The 19,902-nt window shown below is 48.0% G+C and overlaps 1 protein-coding gene across 1 annotated transcript; it reads left to right on the top strand.

Annotated features, from left to right (window-relative positions):
- The first annotated feature begins 750 nt into the window (after positions 1 to 750).
- On the top strand, positions 751 to 19,316 carry LOC142564442 (endothelin-converting enzyme 2-like). The gene is made up of 4 exons (XM_075675443.1): positions 751 to 789; positions 2,651 to 2,731; positions 16,404 to 16,688; positions 17,536 to 19,316. The coding sequence occupies exons 1-4, from the start codon at positions 751 to 753 to the stop codon at positions 19,102 to 19,104; spliced, it is 1,974 nt and encodes a 657-aa protein (XP_075531558.1). The 3' UTR covers positions 19,105 to 19,316.
- The last annotated feature ends 586 nt before the right edge of the window (positions 19,317 to 19,902 follow it).

Raw genomic sequence — 19,902 nt, 5'->3', positions numbered from 1 at the left:
TTTTTTGTCTTGCCATCACTACCACCCACCGCAGCGGCTGCGGTTTCGCGCTAAGCGTCAGGTTGCCGGATCGGATCCCGGCCGCAGCGGCCGCATTTCCATGGGAGCGAATTATGCAAAATTGAATGAATTGTGCAAACGTGCCCTCGGTGCATTGAGGGCACGTTAAAGATCCCCTGGTGTTGCAAATTATTCCAGAGTCCCCCACTACGGTATGCCGCATAATCAAATCGTGGTTCTGGCTCGTAAACTCCCAGAATTCAATTGCATTACTATCAGCCCGATTGGCCTTCGTGTAGTTTTACGCGTTATTGGTTATGTGCACGGCAACGTAGAAAACGTATCTTACTTCATCCGACGTTGGAGTAATTTTTCTACCAAATACTCGTGCCTAATTCGGCTGATGATTTTCGGTGTTCCAAGACGCCTAATAATGACTCGCTCGCGCGCAGCTTCTCGTGCCGTATACCCCAGGGCGGCGGCACGCCAACAATGCACAAACAAGCCTTTTTTTAATCTACTCAAAGCAGTAGCAACGCGGATGAATTCTGGGTCCGAATTCGCACAGCCTTTCGTCCGCAAGTGCTGTTTACCATCGGTCGGCCGCCTTCGCTAATATGCCCAGCACCAGGATTGGCTGAATTTTCTCTTACGAAGAACTGTGTCGTAAGAGCTTACGGGCCCTGTTTCGTCTAAACAATTGCGCGCAGCATACGTGGGTCTCACTCACGAGCGTGTTATAAACTACAGATGCCAAGGAAGGAGAACAAGCTGAAGCGTCGCCTCACGGTAAGCCCCGGCTTTAACCGGTGAACGATGTGAAACACTGGTGTGTATACCTCATGGGTGTTTCGTAAATTTATTTATGCAGTTTTTATAACTTAGTTAAAGGAGGAGTCGAGTTTATATCGTTATATCCACTACTTCGTTATATTGGCTGCATGGCTGCCCTCGCGGCCAACATTGCACGCGGGGCTCGGGTTAAGGGAAGCTGCCAAGCCGACGTTGACGGAACGCCGCCGGCGATGGACAGCCAGAGATGTCTGTAGCTGTCGAGTCTGCGTCAGTGCGCGGTTTTCTCTAGTGCAGCCGACGACACTACTCGCCGATGCCGCCTGCAGGCCTCGTTCGCCGAGCGTGCCCGCTGCGAGCACCTATAGACGACGTGTGTCGCTGTTAGCGCGAGCTTCGGAAGAGCCAAAACATTTCTTGGCGTCCAGAAAGGAGCATTGCGCACAACCAGCGGCTTGCGACTCTCCGAAACGCTGATGGTCCGAACGGCGTGCGAAAAAAAATGAGTGAAGCTCGTGTGTGTTGACGATGAACAATCCGACATATTTCTGTGGCACCTAAAAGAAAGTTACGGAGGCAAATCACGCACAAGTAAGAGTGCTTCTGAAGGAAGCCCCACCCGTTCTACTGCTTTACTTTGGGCTGGAGAAGAGAAAAACGCAAATACCTTAAGTATAACAGTACAATAAGGCGGAAACACAATCGCCATGTTACATTTGAATTGCGTTTCTGCTTTTCACTCCTTCGTCTGGGCACATGCGAAACTACGAGTATCACACGGTGGGTTGCTAACCATACTGAATTTTGCGGGACAGTCCCGATTTGACCCAGTCGGGACGGTTAAATGGCCTGACTCTTACTTTTTTTGTTACAAAATAACAATTATTAAACGAGATTTCATTTTCAGAATGCCCAGTTTTCAGGTTGGACATTTTTACTCTTTGTTGTATTGTCATAAACATCAAGATGGTTTCGTTTTTGTCGTGGTTCTACCTCCATTGTAGGTCCTACCTCTATATTGATTGGTGTCCATGTCAGCCAGGCAATCACTACACCTCCCTTGTTGCAAATCGGACGAAAAGAAAAACGTTTTTGTACGGACACGCTGGCCACTGCTGGCACTGACAATGACAACCGTCACCAGCCCGACTTGGTTCGCTCGAGAATTGTAAACCTATAGTAGCACGTGGAAGTCACACACGCCCATCCAGTATCCGTTCTGAGAAACCGAAAGCGCTCTGAAACGCTGCTGGACTGCTTAGCTCAGTAACACCTGTGCAGAATCACCAGCCCTTCCCCTTCAGTGCCGACGAGAATTGTCGTCAAGTGTACGTACTTCCCGGGCATGTCTAATGCCTGGTAACTGGCGACCCCTGTAAAACTCCCTACAAAAATTATTAGAGGCAACTGTGGTGCTGCGCTCATTCAGCGCCCACGGGTATGACAGCTAGTGCGTGGGTTTTTTTAATCGCAGGGATTGCGGCTTCAGATGTTCTTGCGGCTTTTTTATTACGCTTTCACCAAGCAATTATATATATTTTTTCTAAATGCATGAAAGCAATAAATTTCTGCGCGGATGCAAAATATCACCGCGAATTGTTGCATTTACAGCGCAATGTTCGGTTGAAAGCAAACTGGCCTGGTCACAAAGCCGTCTGAAGCGAAAACGACCAAGTTTAGGCCAAATCCGTGTGCTACCCATCATTCTCATGCGGGCTGAACCGCCACACTTGCAACCACTATAAACTCTAGCGTCGGGATCACAGCGATGACAACGCCAAAGCTTCCTCTAGTAATTTTTGTGGGAACCTGCATGGCTGACACTTGCCTGCGTCCCTCTTTCACTCTTCTTTAACAGATGCCAGGAAAGACCCACCGGTGGCTGAAATGTCGCCCCCTGGAGGCCACACGACTGGTAGTCGTGTGGCCAGTAAAACTGGTAAGTGCGAACGCTTCGACCGCTTCGAGAAGGAAGAGCGTCTAAGGGAGGTATATTAGGGCTACAGGGAAATAGAGGGAATAGAAAGGAACAGAGTTAGCGCCTGCTCTGTTCCTTTCTTCTTAGACTTCAACCAACTCGCCCAGCAACAAATATTTATTGAAGAGCGTGCAGGGAAGGTTGTTACGTTCTATAGAAATTTTTGTGAGGAGCTGTGATGCCACCTCTTGAAATCCGCCGCACAGCGATAAGAGGAGGATTGAGGATGAGAGGGGGTGGTGATGTAAACGTCACATGGGTCCTTGGCTCCGATAATGGGAGAAGGCAGAAATAGACTGTCGCTTGAGGACACTGGCAGGGGAAATTGCTTCAAGTTACTGTATATTGCTCCTTCAAAGGGAGTCGTAAACACAGTAACCTTGCAATACGAGAGAAGCTTGCAACGTTCCATAAGCTTCCATTTCTGCTAATATACTAAACCGCTTTATTGGAATTCTTGTGGTATAACAATCGCTGGACGGCGCCATCTGCTACATTAAAAATATTTCACGCCTTCTGGAATTGTCTTGTCCCCAACAATAATCGTCATCAATCTTAGATACAATCATTTGATTAGAGCGCGGCTCTTAGGCGCCACTTTCTGCTGCGAGTGTCAGCGTCGGCGTAACCGAGCGAACGAGCACAGCGAAAAACGAAAAGCGAACGCGGAGCACATCGGAGGATGAAAGACGCGAGGAGGAAAGTAGAGAGGAGGGTGCAGCGCAACCATGAGGCGCAAAGCAGACGAGGATATGGTGAAAGCGTGAGAAGAAAAGCTTAGCGCGGTGACGATGGCTACGAGATGGCGCCAGAGTAGCGCGCGTTGCCTGGAAGGTCTGTCGGCGGCGGCTGCTGTGAATCGCGCCCACGCGTCTCCCACGCGCCGTTTCTCGCGGTATCCCGATTAGCGGGGCAGTGGCGCCGCACTTCGCTGCATTTGCAACGTGCTGCACGAGACAGCTAGTCCGTGCAAGCGAATATGTCGCGAAATGAAAATATTTATAGAGCTCAGTTTATGTCGCGTTAGGGAGTATCGTAGTCGTAGGTGCATTTTTTAACACTAAGCTCTCGGTCAGGAACGACATGTTACGCTGATTCGGACTTGCCATCCATGACCTGAAAGTATCAGGAGCGCAGTGGGAAAAGGGGGGAGAGGAAGTTTTACCTCTCAAGCTGCTAGGTACATATATCAGAAGAAGTCAACAAACACTGACACCAAGAACAACATAGAGGAAATTACTTGTGCTTAATAAATGAAATAAAGAAACGATAAATTAATGGAAATTAAAGTGGATGAAAAAAATTTGCCGCAGGTGGGGAATGATCCCACAACCTTCGCATTTCGCGTGCGATGCTCTACCAATTGAGCCACCGCGGCGCCATATACCCATCCACTTTCTTGGGTATTCATGTTTCCTAGCAGAACCCTGGGAGTGTTAGCCAGCGCCACCACCCACAGACTTTGATGGCGGATGTAGAACATCCTTTCTGCCGCAGGCATCACGAGAACGTGATCTTTTTTGGGGTGAAGGCAACTGGTCAATAAACCCACACATGCTACCTGAAGGCATCAATGTTGCCGGATTCGAGACCCTCGTTATGTAATAAACGAGAAGAAAGGGGGTTAACCGAGGGGCCCGAGTTAATCATATCAGATTAGATATCGTATATATAATAAAAATCGGCCCCTCGGTTAGCTCCCTTTCTTCTCTTTAAGTACATATATAGAAAGGGAAAAATAATATTGCTCGGCATTTGCTGCACCAATTTGATCAGTCTTGGTGAATATAAAATAAAATGTTAAAATGTCATAACTATAGCAAGCACATTATTATTGCAGAGTTAGGGATCTCTAACGTAGGTCAAGTGGCTGAGAGTTCTATATAGACTTACACAGTACCAGTGCCACCCACGACGATAATGAAAGAGAGAATAGTCTAGAGGAATTCGAAATCCCACAGGTAACGCCGGAAGAAGTAAAGAAAGCCTTGGGAGCTATCCAAAGGGGGAAGGCAGCTGGGGAGGATCAGGTAACAGCAGATTTGTTGAAGGAAGGTGGGCAGATTGTTCTAGAGAAACTGGCCACCCTGTATACGCAAGGCCTAATGACTTCGAGCGTACCGGAATCTTGGAAAAACGCTAACATAATCCTAATCCATAAGAACGGGGACGCCAAATACTTGAAAAATTATAGAGCTATCAGCTTACTGTCCGTTGCCTACAAAGTATTTACTAAGGTAATTGCAAATAGAATCAGGAACACCTTAGACTTCCGTCAACCAAAGGACCATGCAGGATTCCGTAAAGGCTACTCAACAATAGACCATATCCACACTATAAATCAGGTGATAGAAAAATGTGCGAAGTATAACCAACCTTTATATATAGCTTTTATTGATTACGAGAAAGCGTTTGATTCAGTCGAAACCTCAGCAGTCATGGAGGCCTTGCGTAATCAAGGTGTGGACGAGCCGTATGTAAAAATACTGAAAGATATATATAGCGGCTCCACAGCCACCGTAGTCCTCCATAAAGAAAGCAACAAAATTTCAATAAAGAAAGGCGTCAGGCAGGGAGATATGATCTCTCCAATGCTATTCACAGCGTGTTTACAGGAGGTATTCAGAGACCTGGATTGGGAAGAATTGGGGATAAGAGTTAACGGAGAATACCTTAGTAACTTGCGATTCGCTGATGACATTGCCTTGCTTAGTAACTCGGGGGACCAACTGCAATGCATGCTCACTTACCTGGAGAGGCAAAGCAGAAGGGTGGGTCTAAAAGTTAATCTGCAGAAAACTAAAGTCGTGTTTAACAGTCTCGGAAGAGAACAGCAGTTTACGATAGGTAGCGAGGCACTGGAAGTGGTAAGGGAATACATCTACTTAGGGCAGGTAGTGACCACGGATCCGGAACATGAGACCGAAATAACCAGAAGAATAAAAATGGGCTGGGGAGGCCTTTGGCAGGCATTCTCAAATCATGAACAGCAGGTTGCCACTATCCCTCAAGAGAAAAGTGTATAAAGCTGTGTCTTACCAGTACTCACGTAGGGGCGGAAACTTGGCGGCTTACGAAAAGGGTTCTACTTAAATTGAGGACGACGCAACGGGCTATGGAAAGAAGAATTATGGGTGTAACGTTAAGGGATAAGAAAGGAGTAGATTGGGTGAGGGAACAAACGCGAGTTAATGACATCATAGTTGAAATCAAGAAAAAGAAATGGGGGGCATGGGCAGGACATGTAAAGAGGAGGGAAGATAACCGATGGTCATTAAGGGTTACGGACTGGATTCCAAGGGAAGGGAAGCGTAGCGGGGGGCGGCAGAAGGTTAGGTGGGCGGACGAGATTAAGATGTTTGCAGGGACAACATGGCCACAATTAGTACATGCCCGGGGTAGTTAGAGAAGTATGGGGGTGGCCTTTGCCCTGCAGTGGGCGTAACCAGGCTGATGATGATGATGGTGATGATGGTGATGATGGTGATGATGATGGTGAGCCTATATGTGCTTCAATTTTTTTAGACTGACCAATTTCTGTCAACTAAAAAAGAGAAGGTATCTTCGAACCCCACAGTTCCTAGAGTTTGCTTTCTTTTTCCTGTGTGACAGAAGTTCAATTGGGTCAAGCGGTTGTCTCATAAGAGCATTTATGGGTTTCACGCGTGTTTGGACAGGGAAGTCCGAGTTTACCCCGAGCTTCCTCTTTAAGAAGGGAAATGTATGCAAGCTAGATGACGGCTACTGTCGGGAGACAACGTATACCCGAAAGAGTACGTATCATTATTGCGACAGCGATTATACGGTCACACGAGGCGCGTCCATGTGGTCACCGCCGTCGCCGTGCTGTAGTCTTCACATGTAGTCGCCGTGCGCAGTCTCCACATGTAGACTGCGCATGCGCAGTCTACATGTGGAGAATGAGAATGCCTCCAGAGAGGCATCTAACAATTCGGTTGATCTCTATTTCACAGGAATCGGTCATAACACGAAAGTGAAACGTGTCTTCATAGAAGTAGCAACAGTTGCACAGTTTCTACTAGCATTGCGATTGGGCTGGCATGCCAGCCTTTGACGTGGATGCGCCGACGTTGACGCCTAGTGCCACATCTACCCCTTCCCGAAGACTAACGTTGACAACTATCAGCAACCCCTTGTGCTAGCTGAAGGAATTGATGTAGCACCTGGACACAAAGGATGGTAAATGCCATGCAAAGATGGCCGCAATACATGTTCCTTGAACGTGCCGGGTAGACCTTGGGGTTGGTCCGAGATGCAGGTTGAGTATATTGTCCATGTATTCGATGAGCCAACGGCCACTTGGCTTCGATATGTCAACATTAAAGTCACCTGCAACTATCATTGGAGCGACCAGGAAACATCCCCCAGAGCCATCGCATTACACGCACCGGAACACAGCGCAATTTCGCCAGTAACCACAGGCGTTCGCAAACTATACAGGCGAATCCGAAGGGGTTGTCCACAAATCACTTCGCGAACTCGCGGTCCGCTACCGCAGAAGGCACACTACATGCTTGTCGGCGGCTTTCTTGCAGCTTAGCTGAGCGCGTGGCGTGCTGTTGCCGAGCTATTTCGCCGAAGGTAGGAGCATTTTGGTTCGGCTAGGAACTGTCTTGGGCAGCCTGGTAACTGGCGACGCGCTTGCAATGTTGTCACTGGTGTTGCCGAAGTCGCGATGCCTTTTTTTTTTCGCGGGGTGCTTTCTTCGTCGCAATGATAGGTTGGATTTCCTTCAAGTACTGCTCAAGGAGGACACACGTAACCGGCAAACGGAGGCCTCGGGAGAGCAGCTGAGATAATAAAGCGGGCGGTGCAGAAACTCCAGTGCACCCAGGGGGCAAGGGGGGGGGGGGATGAAAGCTGGAAGCAGGGCGATCCGTGGGTTGGGGCCTCGCCGAGTCTCAACCTATGAACCAGTCCACGGTTCTAGCTTTGGTGTCCTTGTTGACGCTTTGATGTCCTGAAGGCGCCGTCAATAATACGAAATAATGACGCGTTGTTACAAATGGTAAAATAAAAATTCACCGACCTCTACGATACTCGCTTATGCGAAATTTGACCGCAGCTCTATACATGTTTTCATTTCGCGATATATTAGCTGGCGCGGATAATTTGCCTAGTGCGGCACGGTGCAAACGAACAGAAGTGTCACGCGACTGCTTTGCTAATCGTGAGATGGCTAGAGGCAGCGCGTGGGTGACGCGCGGGCGCGATTTACAGCAGCCGCCGCAGAAAGACCTCCACTCATGCAGCGCTTTATTTCCATATACGGAGCCGCACGCTATCGGTAAACAGACGACGGCGCGCTACTCTGGTGCGATGTCGTAGTGGTCGTCACCGCAGAGCCTGTCTTGCGCGACGCTATAGGCTCTTCTTCCAACGCTTTCGCCACCCGCTCCTCTGTTGTACGCCTCAAGGTTCTGCTGCTCCTTCCTCCTTCACTTTCCTCCGTGAGCTATATCTTCGCTATCGCCATTTTTCATTCCACACTGCGCTCCGCATTCGCTCTTTCATCATTCGCTGGGCTCGTTCACTCGGTTATGCCGAGGGACGCCGACGCTAATCGAATGAACGGGCGCCTAGGAGCTGCGCTCTGAAAACTCTATAAAGAAATATAATCACGCCCAGCCATCAACTAGGGACGCTAAGCTCAGCGCTACGGCGCCCCGCGACTTCTGCATCAGCCTTAACCTTGCACACGCGCTCAGCTTCACGAATACGAGAGGCACAGTTAGTAGTGCGCGCCTGGTACGCCCGAATACTTTCGTGCTTCCCGCTAGCGTGTCTCTCGCTGGTACCCTGAGGTCCATTTTATGACATTCGCCCGTCGACGTCGCTGCCTTTCTGCTGCGCTTAGCGCCATTGTAAGCGAAGCAGTAGCCGCAAACTAGGCGTCTTAGGCTAATTCGAAGTGGAGAAGAATCCATGTGGCGAAACTGCGTCATTACCGTAGATGGATAGAGCACAAAGCTAAAATAATTACAGATAATTGCAAAGTGGCGCCATCTCGCAGTGCGCTAAATAACTAGCCTGCTCTTTTCGTGATGTCCTGCCCGTGATGTTCGTACGCACCATGGTACGCACCGTCACGTTCTGCTTAATCAGCTCTGCCAGAGGAGCTGGCGGAGCAGCGTATGGCTTCAACTGCTGGTAAGAAGTGTGCGCGGACTCACACTAACATTCCTGCTGAGGAACTGTGTGCATGCCACACCATGGTTCCTGTTTGAGCGGAACGCTCACAAACAGCGACGTTTTTCCGCCGCTCTCATCTTGTGCACCATCGAGGTGATGTGACCCCTGCAACGCCGCTGTTCCTCATATCGCCCGAGCCCGGTGCATCTGTCAGGGCCCGGTTTGTTCTGCGCAGCAGCAGTTGTCCCGCCTGCTGCGTCGCACTATGTCCCCTCTGCGTAGTGTTTGAATACCGTGCGAGAAGCTCGAGTGCAAAGCTAAACCTTCCTATCACTTTCAGTGCTTCGCCCTCGGGTGAAACTCCCAATTTTCTTAGTCTGGAATCTATAAACAAAAAATTTTACAAGTGTCTGATGAGGGGCCTGCGGAGGCGCTGACAAACCCAATTATATACAACAGCGATAGGATGATGGCCGTTACGAACCGCTCCTTTCACGGGAAATGACGTTGTTGTGGAGCGGTGATAATATCCTGAAAGTACAGCCAGCGCGTAGCTATTTTATTGTGATAGCAACTATATGGACACTCCCGGCGCATTTCTACAGTCGCCGTCGACGCGATGTTCAGTATAAAGTCCTAGGGCGTTAACATCGTCACCGCACACCGTATGCTGTATGTGGGAGTGAAAGCTTGCGAGGGTTAGCCGATGATGGCGGCTCACCCGCGCGCGTGCAAGGGAGGAAAGCGGGGGGAAAGCGCGCCGTCTTCGGTCGCGCGCAAGGCACCGGGGAGTGGGGTCGTTCTACACCGGCGGCTGCTGTGTATGCCGCGGCCGCGCAGGCCCTTTCTTGAAAGCGATCTGCGATTATCTGCGATCTGCGACAGGTGCACCGTGTGCTTCGTGTGTATAGCTTCGTGTGCCGGTGATCTGTCGCCGCTTAGTTCGCGTTGAAGCGAGAGGAAGCACAAAAGTAAATTCGCTCGCTGCTGCTGTCGCTCGTCCTGACGCCAGCGTTTCGACAGCGAATGTCAGCGGTCATCGAGTGAGATGTGTTTATGTTTGCCTGTGAGCACGTGACGCCATGTTTGTTAATTTAGTTAGTAAACGAATGTTTACGAGTTTATACGGCCGATAAAGCTAGTATCCTCACTTCGTATAGCTGTCTACTGATTTGCTATCGCAATCGATGCTTCGACTTTCGGTTAAAACGGCGACTTTCTTACTATTTACCTCTCTTTCTGAAGGTTTAAGATCGCTATTATTTCACCGTAGAAATACTGCACGACGTGTTTTATTGCGTCACTGGTTTTACGAAGAAACTTGAACGTCTTGGCAAACTGCATGGGATATCATATCACAACTCAGGCAAAATTAATACCTTAACCTGAAACAACTAACTTTTATTCTTCAATTAGCCTAAATTTACATTAATAGGGAAAAAGCAATTGAGCTGCGAACAGGCTCCACCTGGCGCGGCTATCTTTCAAAGGTGAAGTAGGTAAAAACTGGTAAAAGTCTGCGGGAGCTGCCGCCCCAGTGTGTGTCATTCATTCATTTATTTATATGGCAACCTCAAGCGCCGAGGCACTGTAGAGGGCAGTGGGTTACGTAATATATGAATGTGAAACAAAATAAAAATATTGCAGCAAATCCAACGAGTTGGATGGAATCTATATTCGCCGAAACTTTGTTTGAGGGCATAAGGAGTCGATCGAGACCACGAGTACACACACACACACACACAAATATATATATATATATATATATATATATATATATATATATATATATATATATATATATATATATATATATATATATATATATATATATATATATATATATATATATATACCGAGCCTCTTGTTAAGTGGAGTTGAATAGCGAGTACGACGGACGCCTTGAACGCGTCGCGGTTTGAGACGCCCCCAGCATGCGTAATTCTAATCCATTCTATCCGCAAGAAGCGTTTATTCCTCATTGGCATTCGAATAGCAGCTTGGGCTTCTTGGTTTTCCATCCTGGTGTTAACAGCGCAAAACGTAGACGGGACACGTGACGAGAAGACAACACCGCAAGCGCTGACTTTCAACAACGTTTATTTGAAAGAAACACGGCTTCTGAGACCACTGCCCACACGTGTCACAGACACGTCATTGCACATCTGAAACATGCACTTTTTTGTACTCGAGATAATGATTGTACGTGCAAAAGCTCAAGTTTTTTTTTGTTAGTAACAAAGACGGCGTGCTAACGCATTGGTCACGAAGTCTGGCAATCTCGGCTGCCTCAATTATCTCCCGAACCAACTGGTCATTGTTTTTTCAGCACTTCACAGCGTCTGAATTCTGCGGCACAAGCTTTAGAGGGGAAATCACTGACGGGGATATCTAGATTCCTGTTCACCTGCTCGACGCTAAGTTGATGTTCCTTTAGTCTTTATGTTCCTTTAGTCTCATTAGCGTGCAGCCGCGGATGCGAGAAGGGGAGTTTTCTTGTTCTTTTTTGTTTCCATTCGATCCCCCGCACTGCAGTCGTGGGTGACTCGTCGGAATATTCGTAAACGGAACAGCCAGGAAATAGGACAGCCAGTCAAGAAACCCGGAGAGGTTCGCAAGGAAAACCCTCACTTTTAATTAAAAAAAAACACGACATGTTACACAATATTAGCGGCAAATCATAGAATCGGCCTCTGCAACAACATGGGTGGTGCATCTGTCGGTGCACAGAACCGGGCCATGCATGTTACTGTTTTGTGAAGCGACTGGTGAATTAATAGGAAAACCAGTGAGACAGACGCGCACACCAAACAAGTGGCAAAAGAACGAAGCACTGGACTTACCCGTTCCCTTCTTGTGGTTTTCCTAATCTCGTAAAAGGACGTCTTGTTGGGCGAGTTGGTCACAATTCATCTTGGCTACTAGGCTCGAAAACACACACGACACAAGGAAGGAGACGGGACAGAGCGCCACTTACAACTGCTTTTATTCGGAGGCACACCACACACTTATATACCCGTCTTAGACGCAAGGACACAATCACACCAAGATCGATATGGAAGCGCACTGGTTAAATATTTCTTTTCAGCCATATATAAATATATGGCTGAAAAGAAATATATATATGGCTGAAAAGAAATATTTAACCAGTGCGCTTCCATATCAATCTTGGTGTGATTGTGTCCTTGCGTCTAAGACGGGTATATAAGTGTGTGGTGTGCCTCCGAATAAAAGCAGTTGTAAGTGGCGCTCTGTCCCGTCTCCTTCCTTGTGTCGTGTGTGTTTTCGAGCCTAGTAGCCAAGATTCCTAATCTCGCCCTGGAAGAAGCCCCATTGTGATTTCACACGGACAACTGGCACAACGCGGCAAAAAAGAAGAAAGAACGTGAAATAAACAGAGAAAAGAAAGACATGCACCATACAATCTGCTACAAAGGTGCAATAAATATAAATGCTTTTCACGAACACGTATGACATGTGAAATGCTGTAATAAATAAAAGCATAGAAGTAACATAGAAACAATAGTGTTCATACATTTAAAGTCCACATGCAAATATATTTCAAGTAATAAAATATATGTAGCTTCTTAAACATAACGACTGAACCACATCTGAACACCTCGGAAGGTATAAGGACAAGATGCCCCATCACCACTGTTTAATGGAATCTCCTTTATGATGATGAAGTGAGCCAAGATTAATTGTCATCGTTTTAGAAACACTTAAGGTATCTTCTTATTTTTTATCTGCAGTGTTATTTATGGTTTTCTCGTGCCTAGAACGAACACAATTGCTGAATGGAACAGCCATTCCGATGATGTTGTGGCCCAAGGCTGACGTAGTTTGATAATTTTTTTTTATCTGCTGTGCTATGTCTGATTTTATGGTGCCTCAATGGCTTTGAAAATTTCGGTTATTGATTCATTTTTAGTGTTTGTTTCTTTTACATTATGCTTCATTCTGTGTGACAATTTGTTATGTACTACCCTGCTATGATATCTAAGATCGCAGTATAAATAAATAAATAAATAAATAAACCAAGTAAACCCGACATGAAAGTGCCTTTCTTCCAGATGGGATGAATGTCTTCAAGCAAAGCGTCGTTGCGGTCGGCATCCTCATATGCATCGGCTGCATCATAGGCATGTCTGTGTTCGTCCATTTCGCGGGCGGTAAAAGGCAGGCCACTAGGAACCTGCCCTGCGTGGGACAGGAGTGCCACGAGGTGACCCTTCAAAGGATTATCTGATGTGACATTTTCCACTTCCGTTACCTCAAATGAAGCTCAAAGACACTTTAAACTCTAAACAAAAAAGGAAGACTCGGCAAGCGTCAAAGTATCCCAAATAATTTACCTATTTCCACGCATCAGTTTCGGTTTTGCTACCCAAGAGGCCTATGGTTCATGACGCCCTGGTACACTGGTTCGCTGCGAGATCGCTGTGGCTTAGCGACACGCGAGAACAATAAAAATAATTAAATACATACACTCAGAAAGTCAGGCTAGCAAATGCAAGCGTCCTATGAAAGTCACCGCCCAAGCATTCTGCACAGATGGTTAACCAGCGAAGCTGGAACGCATGCGGCACTGGTGTCTATCACCGGGTTAACTTCAACGGTTCAATAAACGACGGCTTGATAGGCTGCAGGATCGTCGGTACGCAGTTGCTGCTTGCGCTCGGCTGCACGAGCCTATTCTTGTGCCCGGGTTGCAGCATCGGCACGTCGTAGACGAGCTCGTTCCCGCGGTTCAGTTCGCGGCGTTGCTGATCGAAAGCCGCCTGCTCCTCAGGAGTACGTATGACGCTTGGCCTGCCCATTTCGGAGCCAAATAGAAACTGCTGCGCGGGCGCTCGGTTTCGACGGAGAGCAGCGATGTCACTACTGGCGCAGCCAATCGCACTCCTCTCTTTCTCTTTGTTTTTTTCGCGCATGCGCATGGGGTTGCTCCGGATGAGTTTTCGGCGTACAGGTTAAGGACGGACGGACGGATGGACGGACGAATTGGCTAGCCATACACAGCTTCGCTGTAAAAACAAGCTTGGCGATCTTGCATATATGTATTAGTAACCCAATCATCATAGCCCAATGTTAAAAAAAAACTGGTCAGGCGAGGGTGATACACGGTAAAAATAAAAGCAGCAGTCGATAAGGTTAAAAGAAAACAAACAAAAGATTAAGGGAAAGAAACTGATGGTTCGGGGTCGCTACAGGTTTCTTCACAATGAAGAGGAGTGTAAGATGGTCCGATTATTTACGTGCTACGTGGCGCATGGTGCACGTGGATATTTCCCGAAGATTGACCTGCGTCCGGTCCGTTGCGTGCGTTATTGATCGAATATTTGAAGACTTTAAGAGCGGACGGGAGGATAGACGCTTCTCCGTAGTGATTACGTCAGTAGAATCCCAGTCAATGGTGTCAGAAAACACGTGATGGTCCGTCAAAGCGTCCAAGCTTACATTGCCTTTCCGTATGTCGTTCTGGTGCTTCTGAATTCATTTTTTTTTAAGTTTCTAGTTCAGCCGAACTTGGGACGCGCCAAGATATCTTAGTGCTTTCCAAACTTCATACTTGCTTAGTGTGCTCCTTTTATTGCGAAAAGCCTGTGGTGCAGCTTCTACGACTAAAATATATGCGCAGTTTTAGTTGCCCACGCCAGCGGTAGCGTGGCCACAGTCGAGTTGTGGAAGGAACTCCAATAGGTGATGTCTAAACATGGCGATCATGAAGTGCTTGTTTCCGGCTCCGTCTTGCAGTACAACAAGGCACCGCCTACCATATCGACTTAAATGCGAATAGCATTCTTGGCATCGTAAGACCGGTTTCTTTCCGGCTACCTAACCTAACCAAACATATGGGTCAATTCCGAAGATAGTGCAGACTCAAAATGAGGGCCGATCGCGAAATTGGCGCAGTCAAAACGAGCGGTTCCCGTGGTTATGCGCCACTGGGTACCTGCCGCTGGGTAGGCGTTCGAGGGGCCACTCTGTGCGTGCCGCTCTTCGATGCTCTTTCGCACCAACCGGGCATGTGCCTATGGCGAGCCATCGGCGTTTAATCGACGATAACGAAGTGCCGCCGAAGCGCGCAGCTCCGCGCGCTCTAGCCAGCGCTCGAACAAGAAACGATAGGACCAGCGGCGTTCGGTGATTTCGTCTGCGTTCGAATGACGAGTAATAAAGAACGCGGGACATGATAAACCACAAGTCTTCCCACATGCCACTAGGCATGCCCGGACTTCACGGCGGCGCTGCCAGATGACGCAGCGTGAGAGCATGGAAGGAAGGAAAGTGTATGAAAGATCCCGGCCAGCACGGACGCGCTGGAGAAAGCGTGGCGCAAGACACGTGCTGTTTTTCGCAAAGGACCACTGGGGCTGGTACCCCAAACATCAATGTTGCCACAGCGACCACGCTCCTGAAGCTCTCGCTGCTGGTCTCAGCCTTTGAAAAGTGAGATTATATTCCTCGGCCCGTCTCTTTCTCGCAGTACATTCTGTTCGCAAGACAAGCTGACTTTGGAGTGTGGTGCGCAAGCTTAAAAGTTTAGGGTCTATGAGTGTGACTGTCTGCCAGCAACAGAAACACTCAAGTAATCACGCACGGAGCCTAGGAGCGTAAGCACAGGAGCGCGTCTGCTTCACCAAAACTGTTACAGAAGTTTCGTAGGCTTTGTTCTGATGCGTGTCGGCAGCACACACTTCCGACGGCTTGTAGCAATGTGAATTCAAAGGTCGCGCCTATCTTCTCGGGCGAGCTGATTGGAGGTGCAAAGGGAGATGGCACACCAACATGGCTGCATTTCCGGTTTCAAAAATGTGACGACAGGGCCTCTCCTATTTCGTTTCTTTTTTCCATGCGTGAAAGAGTACGCGCCGACACTCATGACCCGTTTCGGCCATTCGCATACTTCAGGGTAGATGACTTCTGCACGAATATTCGTTAATCCGAAATAGAATGCGCCGTATAGGCCTGATTTGAACACCACCTATACGCAGACGCTGATGAACTGGGATTAAATTTAAGAGCGGAAGGTTATCCAATGTGGGAAATATTTGACAGTCGTAGCAATTTATTTCTTGAAATTGCTCCACCTGGCGGAAATTCGCGAGGTGGAGAACGCTGCCATACTTAAATAATTTCTTCGTTCAGAGCTTCAAGCCAACAAGCCAGGTCACAGCTAGAGCATGTTGCCAAACAAAGCCGTTATTCATTCATTCGTTCGTACAGCGCGTCGAGTTGATCACCTGGACCCCGTGCTGCCACCCCCTAACCTCCTGGTTTTGCGCAGACGATATGCAGCAACCATCCCGATAAGGCGTTGGTCCCTAGTTTGATTCTCTGACCATGACAATTTTTTCATCTGCAAGATTTGTTTTTAAGAGGACAACGAAATAGTTCCCTCTTAAGCATTTGCGCCGAACTTATTTGAATAATAATACATGAGAAACGTATTAACCGTGGTCACGCCACTGTGCAGGTCGTCGAATTTACCGAGAGCCTGATGGATCACAACGTGAACCCGTGCTCGGACTTCTACCGACACGTGTGCGGTCGATGGATCAAGAACACGAAGCGCCCATCCTCCTTCATGATCGACGTGGCGAAAAACTTCTCGGATACACTCCACGAGGTGCTCGTCCGGGCCCACGTCCACGGCGAGAACCACGAACTGATGCAGAACGCGGCTATCTTCTACAATTCCTGCATCACATATCTCAAGGCAGACGCCGACATACAGGCCTCCACGGACGAACTATTCAAGGTGAAGAACTATCCTTCCTTCGCGGTTCGCGCTTGAGGTTTGGCGGGACCTCGTTGTTGGCTGTCTTGGCGATTAAACTGGGCCGACCCCATTGGGAAGGGACGGAGTGCAAAGACGTTCGTGCACCGTGAGCGCGTTAAGGAACTCTACGTTGTCAAAATTAATCCGGAGCACTTTGACAAAGTGTTCTTTTTTTCTTAGCCCCGGTGTTACTTTAAATTTTATATTTCCATCAATCCGCCACGTTCAAGAATTGACTGAGTCCTCTGCCGGTTATACTCAAATAAAGTGCAAGGAGTAGGTTGAGGCCATGGATGCTCTTTCTTTCTGACAGCACTCATCCAGACCCAACTCTGTGCTGCTAAGGCTGCGCTGCTGAGGTGTGGCACGCACAGGGATATTGATACAAAAAGTGCTAAACGAAAATGAACCTTGCATACTAACAGATGCTTATTCATTCGCTTACATTTGCCATACACATACAGGGTGCTTTATTTAGACAATGCAGAGTTTTTGAGCATCACCTGTAGCAGACAGAGCAATTGTAGTCCTTGAGCTGGAGTAGTTGAAGTGAGTGACATTACGCGTGCGAGCAATCAAAGTGCATGCCAGAATAATTAACACAGATTAACTAATCAACTGTTTAATTACCTAATTTGCACATACATTGCAATTTCTTAATTGCAACCAGTGACCTTGCAAGGCATATCCACTTGGAAGGATTTCTAAAGATCGCACAGGTTTCGAGATATGTGCCATGAAACTTGCGGTAACAATGCACTATCGTACCGACTTACTTTTTTTTAACAAACCACCGTTTTTATAATGTCGATGCTTATTCCTTCAGGCTTTGAACATCTCCATATTGAAGTGGCTCACCGAGACCAACCCGATGCAGTTCTTCCGCGAAGTCCTTCGCCTTTCCTTAGTGAACCGCTTCCACACGCTCTTGGCATTCAGCGTCATCGACGACAAAGGGAACATGAGTTTAAAGGTTCGGAGGTATTACCCGTTACACATTTACGCAACACCGGATCGTAAAGAAAATTTCCACGAGTATATGAACCGCTTCATCAAAGTGATAGGCAAAGACTACGCTAGCGACACCGTCGTCGAAGAGGTTCTCAGCCTGGACAAGAATCGAGAGAACGTCACAGAGGACGGCGAGCCTGAAATGAGGCTGTCAGCAATCGAGTGTCAGAGTTTTCCAGGAAAGACGTGGATCGAGGTGCTGCAAAAAGAGCTGTTTCTTCCTGAAAATGTCTCAATCATTACAGTGGGGATCAACACCATATGTGGAGAGCTCAGCGACGTTCTGGTAAAGACAAAGTCTGCTGCAAGAGCTCTTTACATCATGGCCCTTGTCTCGAGGAGCGTCTTACAACTGGATTACATGCTGTCCGATAACCGCGATGCCTACGCCGTGAGAAATGCATGTTACCAAATGATGCGGCTGGCGTTCGAAGACACCTGGCTTCACCTCCTCAGCAGCCTGTTATCGATCAACAAGGGGATCGAAGAAATCGCCGACATTTACTTGGCTACCATAGCGGAAGAAACGAAAAGCCGAGTGGCTAACTGGACCTGGATGGCCGAAGCAGACAGGCGGGCGGCGCTCGAGAAATTGGCCAGGATTCGCCTTGTGCGCTTCTACGGCGCCAGCATGACGAAGCAGGCGGTGCAGTGCAGCAGCGGCAGGAAGGTGACCTCTGCAGGGTTTGTGTCGAACGTGGTCAATCTGTACGTCCGCGACCTCAAGAATTGTCTGTTCCTGTCGGTGGATAGAAGCGACGACCTCGGCCTCGAGGAGATGCTGATCGGAACCAACCTGATGGTGCACAGTGCGAAATTCGCGGTCGTGGTGCCTCCTATGTTCGCCGTGCCTCCCATGTTCTATAGACACGTTGAAGATGATAAGTTCATCAACATCGCCGTGCTCGGAATTCAGCTGGCCCGCAAAGTCCTCTCACTCATTGTCGACCGAGGTGCACGGACGAATGGAGGAGCAACGGCTGGCTGGAGCAACAGCACGTTGACCGACTACTCGGCGTTCCAGGACTGCTACGCCCGCGAGACAGCCAAGCTGCATGCAAAACTGAACGACGACCAATTCGACCATGCGTTCAGCGTCATGGAATCGCTGCGCATAGCGTACGCGGTCAAGCGCCAGTACGACCGCGACATAGTCAGCAGGAAGAAGCCCCGCATGGTCTCTTCGAACGCTATGTTCTACAAACGGGCGTGCCTGACGCTGTGCACGGCACAAGGCGCGCTGCGCGACGGAAACACGCTGGACTTTGAGACAGCCTACGCGTCTGGCCTATTCGCGGCAGCCAATGCGCCCATGTTCATCGACATCTTCGGCTGCCAGGCGGGAGACACCATGACGGCCATCAACAGCTGCCACGTGCATTAGCCCAGTGCATGTCGAAAAGCCTCTTCGGAGTACTCCTCGATTTGTGCTATCAGCAATGTTTCTGTTGTTGGCATCACTTCTGATCAAACTTGGGTTTTTAGCGCGGTCTCAGTTGTATATAAATTTCAGCCCTATACCCTTTAATAGAGTTGCACTTTATTCTGTGCCGACAAATTATATTCCATCTGTTGATTCACAGATTTGCCACTGCTCTGTCATTTACGAACGTGGGCCGAGCATAAATTCTGAAACCCCGTACTTTTGCAACGTTTGCAAACTCAAAACAAAATAGAATTTTGCACGTTCAGACGCATACAGACCAAAAACTTACGTTTCAAATGCCAAACAGAACAAATAAATCTCGGGTCAATTTTTTCTTGATATTATCACGCAGCACTGCCGAGAAATAACAAAATACTTATACTACAATAAAGGCGAAATAAATAGAAACGCGCTTTACTGATAATTACATGGAAGTATACGTCCTTTCCTGAACTTTTTTTTCTTTTTTTCTTGGTTTCTGCCGCTCAAGTCATCACTGTGCTTATAAAAAAAATATCCTTGAGTATTTGTCCAACGCTTTGCAGCCGTCGCAAGTGCAAGAGTTGATGTTTGCGTGGGGAGAGTTGTAGACGGATAGAAATGTACTTTGCAGTCACTTTTTTTATTTTACTGTCAGTTTCTAGGGACGTGCGAACAGCAATTTTTGAGACCTAATCGAATTTTGATCGAATAGTGCCAGAATAGAACCGAATATTGAATAGCTTTCGAATTATGTACAACCTTCTCGCCATTACT

This window comes from Dermacentor variabilis, chromosome 11 (genome assembly GCF_050947875.1).
Source record: "Dermacentor variabilis isolate Ectoservices chromosome 11, ASM5094787v1, whole genome shotgun sequence".
Taxonomy (NCBI): domain Eukaryota; kingdom Metazoa; phylum Arthropoda; class Arachnida; order Ixodida; family Ixodidae; genus Dermacentor; species Dermacentor variabilis.
Note: the sequence above shows the minus strand (reverse complement) of the source record. Positions and strands in the feature narration are given on the sequence as shown.